The 14,348-nt window shown below is 45.1% G+C and overlaps 1 protein-coding gene across 2 annotated transcripts in view; it reads right to left on the bottom strand.

The window, feature by feature from the left end:
- The window catches only part of pfas (phosphoribosylformylglycinamidine synthase), a 54,930-nt gene that overhangs the window by 10,224 nt on the left and 30,358 nt on the right, over nt 1-14,348 (bottom strand). For both annotated transcript variants that reach the window (XM_084307569.1, XM_084307570.1), the window contains exons 11-23: nt 12,767-12,895; nt 12,584-12,657; nt 6,734-6,890; nt 5,729-5,790; nt 5,122-5,283; nt 4,610-4,846; nt 4,196-4,426; nt 3,912-4,092; nt 3,688-3,771; nt 1,574-1,729; nt 1,189-1,308; nt 777-922; nt 62-269 (exon numbers count right to left, since the gene is read on the bottom strand). In XM_084307569.1, coding sequence (XP_084163695.1) covers nt 62-269; nt 777-922; nt 1,189-1,308; nt 1,574-1,729; nt 3,688-3,771; nt 3,912-4,092; nt 4,196-4,426; nt 4,610-4,846; nt 5,122-5,283; nt 5,729-5,790; nt 6,734-6,890; nt 12,584-12,657; nt 12,767-12,895 — 1,947 coding nt within the window. The remainder of the gene's footprint in view (nt 1-61; nt 270-776; nt 923-1,188; nt 1,309-1,573; nt 1,730-3,687; nt 3,772-3,911; nt 4,093-4,195; nt 4,427-4,609; nt 4,847-5,121; nt 5,284-5,728; nt 5,791-6,733; nt 6,891-12,583; nt 12,658-12,766; nt 12,896-14,348) is intronic.

The following is a 14,348-nucleotide window of genomic DNA, read 5'->3' as shown; positions in this document are numbered from 1 at the left end:
GGATGTAAAAACGGAGTACCTGTGATGTGTTGTCATTTAAACCAAACTCATCCCATCTTACCGAGCTGGCTGACGCGGGGGATCTCTGAAGGGTCGAAGGTCAGTTTGAAGAAGGGCTGTGTTCTCCTGGTTAGCCCCTCCTCCTCCTGCCTCACACACACCTCATCCGCCTGGAGGCGCTCCAGCTGGAAGCTGGTGTCTTCCCACAATGCCCTGAGGCTGGGCAGCCGCTCGCTCAACACTTCCTGTCCGTCCACACGAACTCTGACCTGGAAAACAGGAAGAGGTAGGAAGAGAAGGGAAGAGCAGCGGGCCCGTCCCGATTCCAGCCCCGACGCTCCGGATTCTCGCTAAGATTTGCCCGCTGGTATGCAGTATTGACCCATGTTCACATGGCTGCCATTTTGCTCTTATGTCATGCTCAGGTTCAATTCAATTCCAAGATTCACCAGTTTATTGCCACTTCAATGAAACATTGATTGGAATTTGTCTTGGCGAGTGCACAGGTAAACAACAATCATACACATAACAGTACAATAAATACTCATCAGCATAGACGTGTAAATAATACACAACGTAAACAAATAAACTAAATACTCATAGGCATACAGATACATAATAAAGTGTCTGGTGCATTCAAGAGTGTCTGGAGTATGTTTCAGCCTTCAGTTGGGATTCCAAGGTGGGAACAGGGTGGAAAGAAACCCAAGCATGACATGAGAGCAAAATGGCCACCGTGTGTGAATATGGTCAACGTTGGTATCTTCTAATCTCACCATAGCTTCTGGTCCGAAGCCGCAGGTCGTGCCGAGGCGGAGACACTGTAGACCTGCATCCGTGTAGCTCTGACTCACAGACTCCAGGTCAGTCTCCGACACCTCCAGAACCAGACCCAGCTCCTCACTGAACAACAGCTCCACCGCTGCATACAAACCACAGAGGGAGAAGGAAAACAATTGTATGCATCATCTACTGTGTGTGTATGTGTATGTATATACACGTATACAAATATATAATGGGTTTACAAAGGGAAATAGCCAACTGTTGCTCCCAAGCGTCTCACCTCCAGCCCCTCCAAAGCGTCTCACCTCCAGCCCCTCCAAAGCGTCTCACCTCCAGCCCCTCCCAAGTGTCTCACCTCCAGCCCTTCCAAAGCGTCTCACCTCCAGCCCCTCCCAAGTGTCTCACCTCCAGCCCCTCCTGACGGCAAGTCCACGTCGATCCCACGGTTCCCAGCGAAGGCCATCTCAAGCAGACAGGAAATTAGTCCTCCATCACTGATGTCATGTCCTGCACTCAGCAGACGATCTGCAGATCACAAGAAGAGCTCATGTCACTTTTTATTTCATCACAGACAACCACTCTCTTTGGAGATATACATTAAGTGAGAAGGTGCTGGTTTGTATAGCTTACTGGATAATAACATGACACAACAACAAAAATGCTAGCTTTTTAGCAAGAAATGTAACCACTCACAATACTGTAAGATGCTTGACATAAAATGAGACCACCAAATGGCATAGGTTATAATATAAGTTATAATACAGGTTATATGTCGTGACAGCTAACTGACCGTGTATGAGTGTTTGCGTGGTGTTGAAGCAGGAGGTCAGCAGGTGGGGCTGGTGCAGGTCTGGGGAGGAGTCTCCTAACTGGCCGTAACACTGAGCCAGGGCGGAGCCCCCCAGACAATGATGTCCTGGACTGACCGGGACCCACAGCAACACACCTGGACACAGGAAATAAGAAAAGGTCAGAGGCCAGGTCTGTCTGTTGGTGGGAAAGAGGTGGTTGAGTGTGTGCGTTTGTATGCGTTTGTGTGTATTAAGAAATTGGGTTGCTTCCATCTTTATGTTCCAACTGTAAGAATGATCTATATTTATATTCTAGAGATCTATTCATTCATTTGCAACTAAATTGGCATCACACATCAATACATGTGCCTTGGAACTGAAAGCACAAACTGTTTAAACAAGGTACTATTTATCATGCATACCTATACCTGTGTTTGATGCCTACCTTTTAATTATGCTACAGGCCCACAATCATTAGGTCGAATTACAGATGACCCCTCTTGGATAAGCCGAGGACAGCCCTGGGCTCACCTATACTTAACTACACTCACCTACACACAAATAACATTAGCTTAATAGGCCCATGCAGTCCAATTGAGGCTTACTGTTAAGTATGTTGTGTTAGATGTAGTGAAACACATTATACATTAGACATTTTAGGGCTGGGACTTTATCGCATTGATTTCGATTAATTAACTACAGAAAGAAGAAAATGTATGCATTTAATTGCATGATGATTTTTATTTATTGTGTAAGAATGTTACCTTTCAAAGGAGACCAGACTCATGCATGTGTTATACTGTAAGTATAAAGTATAATAAATCACAAATAACTTTTTTTCTTAGTCTGGTTTGTTCATAAAAATAAATAAATAGGAGAAATTGAGATCAATCAATAGTTTTTTTTCCCAATGGTCAACTGTTCTGGAATGTACTTGAAAGTACTGGCGTTTAACTTTTACCTCAAAAGTGCTTGAGTTTACAAAAGGTCCTTTGCGCTATATATATATATTATTCCTAAAATTGCTGCACTTTGTTAAAAATGGCATTGATCTGTTGGTCTGTGTAGTAGCTAATACAGGATTTTGCTGCTTAAACGTATGTATAATGTATATTCATTGATTCACTCGTATACCAAAAATAATTTGAATTGAACATTTTTGCTTTTCGCATCAAATATTGATATGTGATTAATTTAGATTAATTAACTATAAAGTCTCGAATTAATTCGATTAAATTTTTTTTATCGATTCCCACCACTAATTTTAACCCTATTGACAGTAGCTTTTTGCATAGTTCCTGGCCAAATTCTCAATCAGGTCTCTGACATCATCAAGACCACCTAATCATCCCTTCCCCTTAATTGGCTGATATCAATCCCTGTCTCCTGAGCCGTTCAGCCATTGTGTAGTGTGATGTGTGCCTGGTGCCAGTGTATGGTAGCCATTGAGCCTGCGTAGCCCAAGGTTGGGTGCTACCAGTGGTGGTGAAGGAGGCAATTTCCCTAACCATACGTTGTAAATTGCTTTGAGTCTGAGAAAAGCGCTATATAAATGTAATGAATTATTATTATTATTATTAGAGCATAGCAAACAGTTTCTGGGCTACCACAGGCAGGCTATGACTCTTACTGGTTGCAAAAGGAATCTAGTGTAAAGAATGTTCCAATAGTTATGCAACGGCTTTGAGACACGCTGTGTCCTTTTGAGTATCCCAGCGCTGCCTTCACTCAAACAGATGATTCTGCTTCCATGAAGAGCCAGAGGGCCCATTTTGTCTGAATATTATTCTCAAGTCTGCGTCTTTTCAGCCTTTCAGTGAAACCCTTCATAGAAATATAGCCTACATTACTCTGCTGTTCTAAAAGTAAAAAACTAGTAAAATAAGTCTGAGCCGTCTGCTTGGCTCTAAATTGCTACAATAAATCAATATATATATATATATATATTATATATATATATATTCTAAAAACATCGAAACATTATATAAAAATCTGAATACGGTGCAATCTGCATCTGCTTAAGACGACGATACTCAGGTTTGGTTACATCCTCAGGGTGTGTGTGTGTGTCTGTGTGTGTGTGTGTGTGTGTGTGTGTCTGTGTGTGTTAAACCTTTGCCATCAGGATCCTCTAGATCCGGGGTGACGGTGGCTGTGATGTCAGGACACACAGCGTAGGCTGAGATGACCAGAGCACCTGAAACACAGAGGAAATTATGTGTTTACATGTACAGATAATGGAATAATAAATTAAACTAAATATAAACATTCTAACAAATTAACATTGTAAAAGAGATCTCTCTCTCCCGCACACACACACACACACACACACAGTACCTGGGGCTTTGACGGTCTCTTTCCCGACCCTAGCAGCCATACTCAAAGAGTCTTTGCCTCCATCGATGGCTATCCCCAGCTGGCCCATGACCTCACACATGGCCTCGCACGCCTCCCAGAGAGATGCCCCCTCGCCAGGGAGCTTGGCGGCCCACATCCAGTTGCCACTACACTTTACATCCTGAAAACAAACGCACACACAACCACAGGGACTTTTAATACAGGTTGTTTTATATACTAAATCTATTTTGTGACATTATGTCCATCATCTCATCTTCTTTTACCTTCAGGGCTGTGACTTTGGCAAACACCAGGTTGGTCAGCGCCTCTCCCACTGCCATGCGTGCCCCCGCGCCTGAGGAAATCAGGCCTTTGATTGGCTGCTCTCCAATGGCAGTTGCCGCCCCCTCTAGGCTGAATGGTGACAGAGCAACAACAGCCACGTCGGCCAATGGGGTGTGGAGAGGACCAACGCACTGTTGCTGGGCAACCAGACCAGTCACGGACCGGTCCACCTGAGGGATGGAGAGAGAGAGAGAGAGAGAGAGAGAGAGAGAGAGAGATAGAGAGAGAGAGTGCATGGTAAAACTACAGTAGAAATGGTAAAACTACAGTAGTCCACAAAAATGAAACTTCTTCAAGGTTCACCATCATAACTAGACTCCCAGGGAGGCGAACACATAGAGGAAAACACAGACCTTGTTGGTAAGGTATCGCTTGGAGGCCACGGAAGGCAGACGTAGGACTCTGTCCAGGGCGTCTCTAACCGTCAGCCCAGCGGGGAGGGCCAGGGGCTTGAGGGCTGGAGCCACGCGCTCCATCACAAACTCCTTCTGGGGCATCTTCCCCAAAACCCACTCCAGCTGCAGGTCGACGGGATAGCGCCCCCTGCTGGCCTGCTCCCCGTTGCCTCCCTCATCATCCACCAGCACAATCTATGGGAAAGAACGAAACTATGGTTTTATTTGTGAAGTCTCTAAGAAAGAGGAGTGCTGATCTGGGAGCAGTTTGAAGTATCACCATATCACCATATGACCAGTCAGATTCCTTTAGCAGTACTCTGATCAGCCTGTGATCAGTATAGACACCATTAAACTGTCTTACACTGTCATCATCGTAAGCTCTTGTGAATTTAAAGGAACTGTAAAAAGAAATTCACAACTGTTTGCTACAGTTAGTGTTATAGTTTTGTAAGCACTGAATGACTTGCCTTGCCGTCTCCGGTGATCTTCCCTACAAAGTCAACGGGACACTTCTCCCTCTTGCACACCCTCTCCAGGAAGGGGCGGTCTGCCGGGCGGAGGAGCAGGGCGTTGCTCTCCTGGTACTCCGCCCCCCACAGCTCCAACACGCTCAGGGTGGGGTCCGCTTTCTGTGGAGGAGAGGAGGAGAGAGGTGGGAAAGAAAAGGATGGTTTTACAGTCGTTTCACAAGAGGCAACAGAAGAGACAGAATACATGACGCATAAGAGCCTCTCCTCGTCAACATCACGCAGAGAGGAAATTAGTTTAGACGCAGGCAACAAGGTTTCCTGCGCTTCCCTTCAATGTACTCATGTCAGTGTGTAGCTTTATTTATATCTCAAAGTGACCCACTTTGACGGTGCTGTTGAACGTGTGTAGGGCTTTATCTGCCTGTTTGATAGACAACCACTGACAACAACTCATGTCAGTTGAGATATTTGTGTGCATGTAGCAGAGAGGCAGAGCCATGTGGCTCCACACACGGCTGATTATACATGCAAGACGCACAAAGATAAATCACCTGTGTGTGTGTGTGTGTGTGTGTGTGTGTGTGTGTGTGTGTGTGTATATTACCTTAAATCTACTGGAGTATATCACAGCTCCTGCCGGCTCACTCAGCTCCTTCAGTACATTACCTGAATAGGACAACAGTCTTCATCAAACATCTCACTTCACTCGTGTTATAAATAGGAGCACAAGATGAATCCCCCCTCCGGGTCGAGAATGGAGTAGTCGCCCATTGCCACGATGTGACTCCCGAACTTTTATATTTTGTGCTAAAAGCCTCTTTTTATACTTTCTGGTCTCGTCATGCACTATGGGAAGTATTGTCCTGTCTGATCACGCTCCTGTATATTTGGTCTATTCTCCGTCAGAAGAGAGAGCACTATCGAGACGTTGGCGACTCAACCCATCCCTTAACACTTTCGGCGCCATCCACGTATATATACGTGTTTGCTCGGCAACCATTCAGCGGCAAAAAAAACGATATATACTGAACGTTTGTTCCTTTTTTTCGATTTTAATATTCTATTCAATGTCACGGACCTGTATGTTGCCGTTAAAAGGCATACTGGGACCCCGAGGGTGCAGTACCGGCCATATCCTGCTAGGTGGCAGTATCGAGTGCAGTAAACCCTGTTCCAGACCGTGTGTTACATTTAAACCACTCCGGGCGCAGAATTTCAGTCCAGGGAAGCCTAGAGGTTCACTCAACCACATTGAAACGTGTCCAGGACACTCGATGCATGTGTTGTGCCCGATTATGTCGTGGACCAGATGGACATCAATACTGGAAATCGCAATCAAACTATTGGAATATTCTTTTTGGAATAGCCCCGATCAAAGGTAAGGACTATCTGACGTCAATTCCACCTTGATCCTGCAATGATTTCATATCGATCCAGCTGATCGGCGTGTGTGGTGTTCAAAACGAATGCCGTTGGCAATCAAAGCATCAGAAACGACCCGCCCCCCCCTTTCATGCATTCATGATGAAACATAATACCTAATATATACATATTATATACGAAATAAAAACATTTATAATTTTTTTTTAAAGATGAATCCCCCGCGTACCGTTTCCTCCAGCGCCCTGGTCATGTATACTACAGATAGGGTTTCCACCCGCTCTCTCCAGACAGGCCCTGAGAGCCCGGTTCATCTTCTGCTCCATCTCAGCATCTCCCCTCTGCACCGCACCCAGGTCCCTGGCAGTGGAGTTGTCCCCTTGGACCTGTATCGATGAACGCATGCACACACACACACACAAACAGACAGACAGACTGTAACTGAGGGGTACAATTCCCTGACTGTATTGATAAGTATGGTATCATTAAACCACTACCGCTTTATGTACTTTAATTACTGGCCATACAGTACATGATATATAAATATGATGAACACTTCCCACAATGAATCGGTTCCACACAAAGTGGTAATTAAGTATTTATTGCAGCAAAAGGTACATAATATACTTCTCTATTTTACTTTGGATGCGCTTATAAGGCAAAGGAATGTGCGTAGGCAAATCAATAATGAATGTCCATTCTCTGGTTACGCAGGAGGTAATTATACAACCTGAATCTTAGGGAATTATATCTATGGTACACTAGTAATATATAGCGGGAGATACTGGAAGGGTCCCACCGGTTGTAAGCCAGCAGGGGTAGAGGATCTGTCGGTAGTAGAGAGTCTGGTCAACGATGACTAAGGAGACTCCAAGTACAGGAGACGGTGCAATAGTCTCTTGATCCACAGACGAATACAGCTGTTCTCCGTAGACTGTAGCTCCACAGTGAAGAAAGCTAGCCGGCCTCAGGCTCTCTGAGGCGCAGACTCGACGTGGCTCCTCACAGGGTAAATCCCACACGTGTAGGCGTCGGCGATTCTCCGCTCCATAAATCACAGGACCAAAACAAATATAATCCAGCCGCAAAGGGCTATGTAGTCGTCGGGTAGATTAATCCAGTGTACATGTCCACACGGTTCTCGTCTAGGTCTCCTCAGGTGAAAGCGCCATGAAAGCAGCCCAGCCTGGATAAGCACTCTAGCTGGTACGAGGAAGCGTTGGTGATGCTGGTCACTGTAGAACTTTAGCCGCACGATACACTATACACAAATAGACTATTACTGACTTAATAGAAATATGTCGCACTCGACGGTATAGCGCCAAACTCTGACAATTCAGTTATTAATTCGCACGCGGTCTCAATGCTCTATTTGGGGCCAAACAGGCCATACTTCACCGCACGTTGTATCGTGGGTGAGGCTTCAACTTATTGGGTAACTCTACTTCTGTATTCACCTGCGCCATATTTATATGCACGGCGAACAATCTAGTGCCAACCTCATTTCTGTCTCGTATTCCTGGGCAAGGCCGGGCATGTACAGACAGGTCTTGACGGTGGCTTTGAACCTGACTCCGGAGGCATGGCCCTGGCGCCTGTGGACCGCTGTCCAATAGGAGAATGAAATATTATGGTCTGGTCTAGGCTAAAGGGATATTCCGTGTATATGTACAAGGAATATACAAGGGATATCAAACAATATACAAATATTATGCAATATATATCAATCAATAAATATATATATTCGGTTTAATCTGATCCTTTGTAACACAGACAGACAGACATTCACTGAGGAAAATGTGTATTTGCACCAGATTCAAAACACCTAAATAGAACTTTCCATGTTGAAAAAAACAATAATTACCTGGTAAACTATGAAGTGAATCAACAAAACACAAGGTTTTTTCACTTTTTCTTTTTTTACAATGTCAAATATTGTATGCTCACACAAAAGGTAATGGATCATGACTTTACACTGCACCAGAAATAAAGGGTAGGTTCCCCTGAATCATAAAAGGTATAACAGGAAGGAACAAAGTCCAACAATGCCTGCTGGTCCAATTCAACACAGCCATAATTCAAAGCATCCTCACCTCATCCATCACAGTCTGGTACGGTTCCACTGACAAACACACCAAACACAAACTCCAACGCATCACCAAAATGCCATCACCAACAGCCTCCAAAATAATTGGCTGCCCCCTCCCCTCTCTGGACTCCATCTACACCTCACGCACAGTCACCCGCTCTGGTAAAATAGTCAACGATCCCTCCCACCCAGCACACCACATATTCCAGCGCAAGCCCTCAGGTCGCTACAGGTCAATTTTAACCAAACATACACGCTTCACAAACAGTTTTTTCCCTGCACAGATTGATTGATTGATTGATTGAAAAGTTTATTAACAGATTGCAGAATGGGTACAGTACAGTACAGCTCAATACATACAATTGTTAAGGGGATGCAGACCAGAGAAAGACTTTCGTCTTGTTTACATCAGGGTCCCCCATTTTCAATTCATCATAACATATATGACATACATGACATACAGATAGATTAGACAGTACTGCTACATCTATACATTTATGACATATCAGATTTGCAAATACAGTACTGTTTGTGATACAAAAAGTGTCCAGAAAAAGTGTATATACATTTGACGTAGAAACTGTACATTGGGGGAGGTTGGGTGGGTGGGGTGGGGTTGGGTGGGTGGGAGGGGGCTGTACATTGGAGGTGGGGTTGGGTAGGGGGGGGACACTGTACACTGTACATTGGGATACTGACAAAGCCATACTTGGTCATTTACTGTACAACTGGGTTAGGACATTTGTAGGGGCCAGTTTCGAATTGCAGTCTCCCGTAGGTGTTCTTTGAGAGTGTTTTTGAAAGTGGGTAGTGATTCACATTCCTTTACAGCTTTGGGTAGGGCGTTCCACATTGATGTGGCATAATTGCGAAACGTGTTTAGTCCCTTGTTTGAGCCGAATCTGGGTATAACATGATTTGTGGAGCTCCCTCTGGTGTTGTGATCGTGGTATTCACTGACCTTTGGGAAGTATTTTGACATGTACATGGGTACCTTGGTCGCGTAGTGCATCTTGTAGACCAGGCCCATTGCAAGTTGCTGTACTCTGTCGTCTACTCTAAGCCATCCTAGGTTGTCAAAGTGGGCAGGGGTGAGGTGGGTTCTAGGAGTAAGGTCAAGCAGTAGTCTGACCAGTTTGTTTTGAGATGTTTGTAATTTTGTTTTTAGCGCCTTTGAGGTGCTTTGGTACCATGAGGTGCACGCATAGTCGTAGTACCCTTGAATGAGTGCTCCTGCCAGAGTCTTCAGGATATTCTTGTTTACCAGAGAGGAGATCCGGTACAAGAATAGAGTTCGTTGGTTGACTTTTTTTTATTACATTGGATGCCATTTTGTCACAGGAAAGATTAGCCTCTAGGATGGAACCCAGGTAGGTAATTTCATCTTTCCTTGTGACAATATTGTCACCCACTGTAACCCGAGAAGCCGTCGGTCTTGCTGAGTTTGTTATTTGAACCGAAGAGAATGGACTCTGTTTTGCCCATGTGTAATGATAGTTTGTTGTCGGCGAGCCATATGCAGATTTGCCTAGTTCTGAGCTGAGGGCTTTTTCAACCTGTAACTTGTTCTTGTCAGAGACCAGCAGGGCTGAGTCGTCCGCAAACAGGAACAAGTTGCAGTCACAAGCTGACGACATGTCATTTGCATAAATTAGGAATAGTAGCGGTCCTAGTATGCTTCCTTGTGGAACAGCAGTCCGAACACTAAACACCCTGGCCTGCCCCCCCTTGCACAGACGGGCAAGCATCCGTCACTGACTGACACTGTTATATGTGACTGTCCTGTATCATATGTATTTATGTATATGTATTTATTGTGGGGATTTGGAGGTGGGAGGGGGGCGTTTAAAGTCTGATGTTTCATGTTGATGTCCCAGTGCTATATAACATGCTGTACCGAAAGCAATTACCACCAACCATCGTTGTGTGGCATTAAAGTATCTTGTTGTAAGAATTAGCTCAGAATTGCCAAAAATATAACACTATGTCCAGGCGAGCCTTTGTCTATGTAGGCTTTAGATCAGGGGTGTCAAACTCATTTTCACAGAGGGCCACGTCAGCATTATGGTTGCCCTCAAAGGGCCAAAGACAGTATAAATGTAAATGTGATGTAAAATAAATGTAACTACCGGTACTCCTTTACATATTGGTAAATAACTGTTTCTGTATTTATTACTTCAAGTTACAAATATTACATATTGTGATAGGAAAATCTTTATTTTTGTATTTGCTCTTTAACCCTGCTCAGAAAATGTCTACAATGCACTTCTGTGGAAATTGCCTACGTTTTCATGTTCTATATTTCTTCGCAAAGATGCAAGGAGACACACAAGTGTTACTTTCAGTCCCCCACACATCCTGCTATACGTCAAACGCGTATATCATGTATTGTGTACCTACTGCATTGTAGCGATAAAACCGTTGCCAGGGAAACACAGGAAGCTTGTTTCCCGTTAGAAATTGTAGGTTTGCATATGGACATGGACATAAACTTTGATATTGTGGTCTTGTAATTATGTATTTAACTGCATGTAGTATGTACGTATTTTAAGTGATGTTATATGTTCTATGTTGGAACAATGCTGTAACAATGCTGCACTGGAAAACAAATTCCACCAGCCTGGCTGGGTGGTCATTAAAGAATCTAATCTAATCGAATCTAACTTGTTTGTGTCCCTGCAGCTTCTGATTCAATTGGGCGAGATGCTCATTATGTCACACAACAGAGCAAAGTCACACAACCAGTTTGGATCAGAGAGTTCAGACAATATTTCTACAGCCACAATAAAGCTAGCTTTCACTGCTGCATGGTTTTTTGGCTGTAGCTCCTGTGAACATACTCTGCTGCAATTGCAGTCTGCCTTTTAATTCATGGACTATTTTTTACACCTATACACTTTACCATGCATGCACTCACTTACACTACTGATATCACTGACTTCACACACCACTGTTAGTGTTTCCTTGTCTTGTCTATAGTTAATTAAATAAATAATTTGTTAATCGACTTTGCGTCTCCCTCTTTGTCATGGCCGTGCGGCCGGTTTGTGACAATCATAACACAAAAGACATACCGTTTCTTATCCTTGAAGTACAAACATGTATTCACTTTCACATCTTTCTTGAAACTGCCTTCCATCTGCATCAACTTTTCTCTTACTGGACATGTTGCCATCACTAATGAAGATTTTCAATTCTCAATTCGACTTGATGGTGAAATCGCCATCGTTTTAATTTTTTTTTATCTACTTTTTCTCCCCATTTTCTATTTTTCTCCCATCCCAATTTCGTATTATCCAATTCTACCCTCCCCTGTCTCGAACATTGTTAGACCATGCCTCCCACTGGTCGGCTGCAATGTGGACGAAGCCTTGCATCACGTGTCCCCTCCGGTACACGAGGAGGCAGCCGTTGCATCTTTTCACCTGCACAGCGCGATCTCTCAGTGGCGAGGAGTAACGCGTGGGAGGCTCACGCTGTCCCCGTTACTTCCTGATTCTGCTGTACAGGCGCACCAACTGACCTGTAGGAGTCGCTGTCCACAACGTCCGATCCCCACCCACCGGCTTTCCCACCCCCTAATACTGCCAATTGTATTAGTATGAACGACCAGCCAAGCCGGAAGCAACGCAGAGAGCTGGGCTCGAACCCAGCATCTTCTGCGTTAGTGGCGAGCGCCTTGCCCACTGCGCCACTTAGCAGCCATGAAATCGCCATAGTTAAACACTGATGTAGGCTACATTGCCATCTACATGGGATGCCGTCACTTTGCCGGTCACATAATTCACATGCATTGTGGGAAATGTAGTTTATGGTCAATGCACGCTTTAAAGCAGCATAAACTTATTATAAGACAATCATACACACTTTAAGCTCTCACAGGCCACATAAAATGACATGGCAGGCCACATTGGGCCTTGAGTTTGACACATATGCTTGGGGTTTAGTGTCTGTACCTGTATAGAATAGGTTTTAAGTTAGTATATGTACCTGTACAGAAGAGGCTGCTCCTCCTCCAACACCGATCCTGTACACTGGTCCTCCAATCTTCACCACCTCCATTCCTGATCGATAAACACAGTAGAAGCAAAGGAACATATGAATCATCCATTAATACATGACATAACACGGACGCTCATGTCACTAAGGAGACACACATAATTCACGACTTACCCATCTCTGCCTCGTCCTTCTTCACATGTGCGTCTTCAATGGAGCCCAGCCCACCGCTGAACATGATGGGTTTAATCCACTCTCGCCTCTCTCCGTTGGGCAGCCGCATGCCAAAGGAACGTGCAAAACCTCGAGAGGAGAAAGAGTTCATAACGTTTTTCTAAGTAAAGCTTTGTTCCGTCTTTTGTCCACGTTGTGAACGGTTGACTGAACCTAGATGATAAGAGATGGATTAGATAAATACTTCATTAATCCCTTTACTCGTCATCTTTCTCTCCCATTACAGACGCCGAGGTCCTGATACTGGCAACGTCGAACAGTCCCACTACATGCCAGCTGGACCCGATACCCTCCCCACTCCTCCAGACCATAGCACCAGACATCCTCCCATTCCTAACGGCAACCATCAACTCCTCCCTCAACTCATGGGTGGTTCCGAATGTAATGATCATTCATTCATTCCCACCTCCCTAAAACAAGCCAGTCACACCCTTCATAAAGAAAACAACCATGAACCCCAACTATCGTCCTGTCTCTCTTCTCTCCTTCCTCTCTAAATCATTTGAACGTGCTGTATCCAACCAACTTACCAAATATCTCTTACAGAATGACTTCCTAGACTCTAATCAGTCAGGCCTCAGTACTGGTCACTCCAAGGAGATGGCCCTCATAGCGGTCACAGAGGCTCTTCACTTAGCAAAAGTGAAGGGCCTCTCCTCTGTCCTGATTCTCCTGGGCCCGTCAGCAGTCTTCGACAAAGTCAACCATCAGATCCTCCTCACATCCCTCGCAGGAATTGGAGTGACTGGCTCTGCGCTGGCATGGCTAACATCCTACCTTGACGACCGCTCCTACCGAGTATCATGGAGAGGGTCCGTGTCGAGCCCCCCGCCCCATCGGACGGGTGTCCCCCAGAGCTCGGTCCTTGGACCCCTCCTCTTCTTCCTCTACACCAAATATCTGGGTAACATTATCATGTCCCATGCCTTCTCGTATCATTGCTATGCCAATGATACTCAACTCTTCCTCTCCTCCCTCAGATATCCATGTCTCTGAATGGATCTCAGCCCGTCTGTCCGACATCTCCGCCTGGATGACAACCAACCACCCCAAAGTAACTGAACCTAAGAAAAACAGAACTGCTTCACCTGCTGGCCAAATCCTCCCCGCTGACCGACCTTTCCATTACAGTGGAAAATGTAGCCGTAGCCTCGTCCCAGACAGCAAGAACCTTGGTGTAGTCCTTGACGACCGCCTGAACTTCTCCGCTCACATCGCTGCAACGACCAGAACCGGCAGGTTCCTCCTGAGCAATGTCAGAAGGATCCGCACCTTCCTGACAAAAGAAGCCACCCAACTCCTTGTCCAATCAACAGTCATGTCTCGCCTCGACTACTGCAATGCACTGCTTGCTGGTCTACCAACCACTGCCACCAAGCCTATTCAACTCATTCAGAAAGGCAGCCGCCAGTTTGACCTACCAAAGTCAGCCCATGTTACCCCACTTCTTAGGGACCTGCACTGGTCCACCTGGCATATCGTGCGGCGAAGGGAACGGCTCCCGCCTACCTCCGGTCAATGG

The sequence above is a fragment of the Notolepis coatsorum genome, assembly GCF_963971535.1.
Source record: "Notolepis coatsorum genome assembly, chromosome: 2".
Classification (NCBI taxonomy): domain Eukaryota; kingdom Metazoa; phylum Chordata; class Actinopteri; order Aulopiformes; family Paralepididae; genus Notolepis; species Notolepis coatsorum.
The sequence above is the reverse complement of the archived record's forward strand: the minus strand, read 5'-3'. Positions and strand labels throughout refer to the sequence as shown.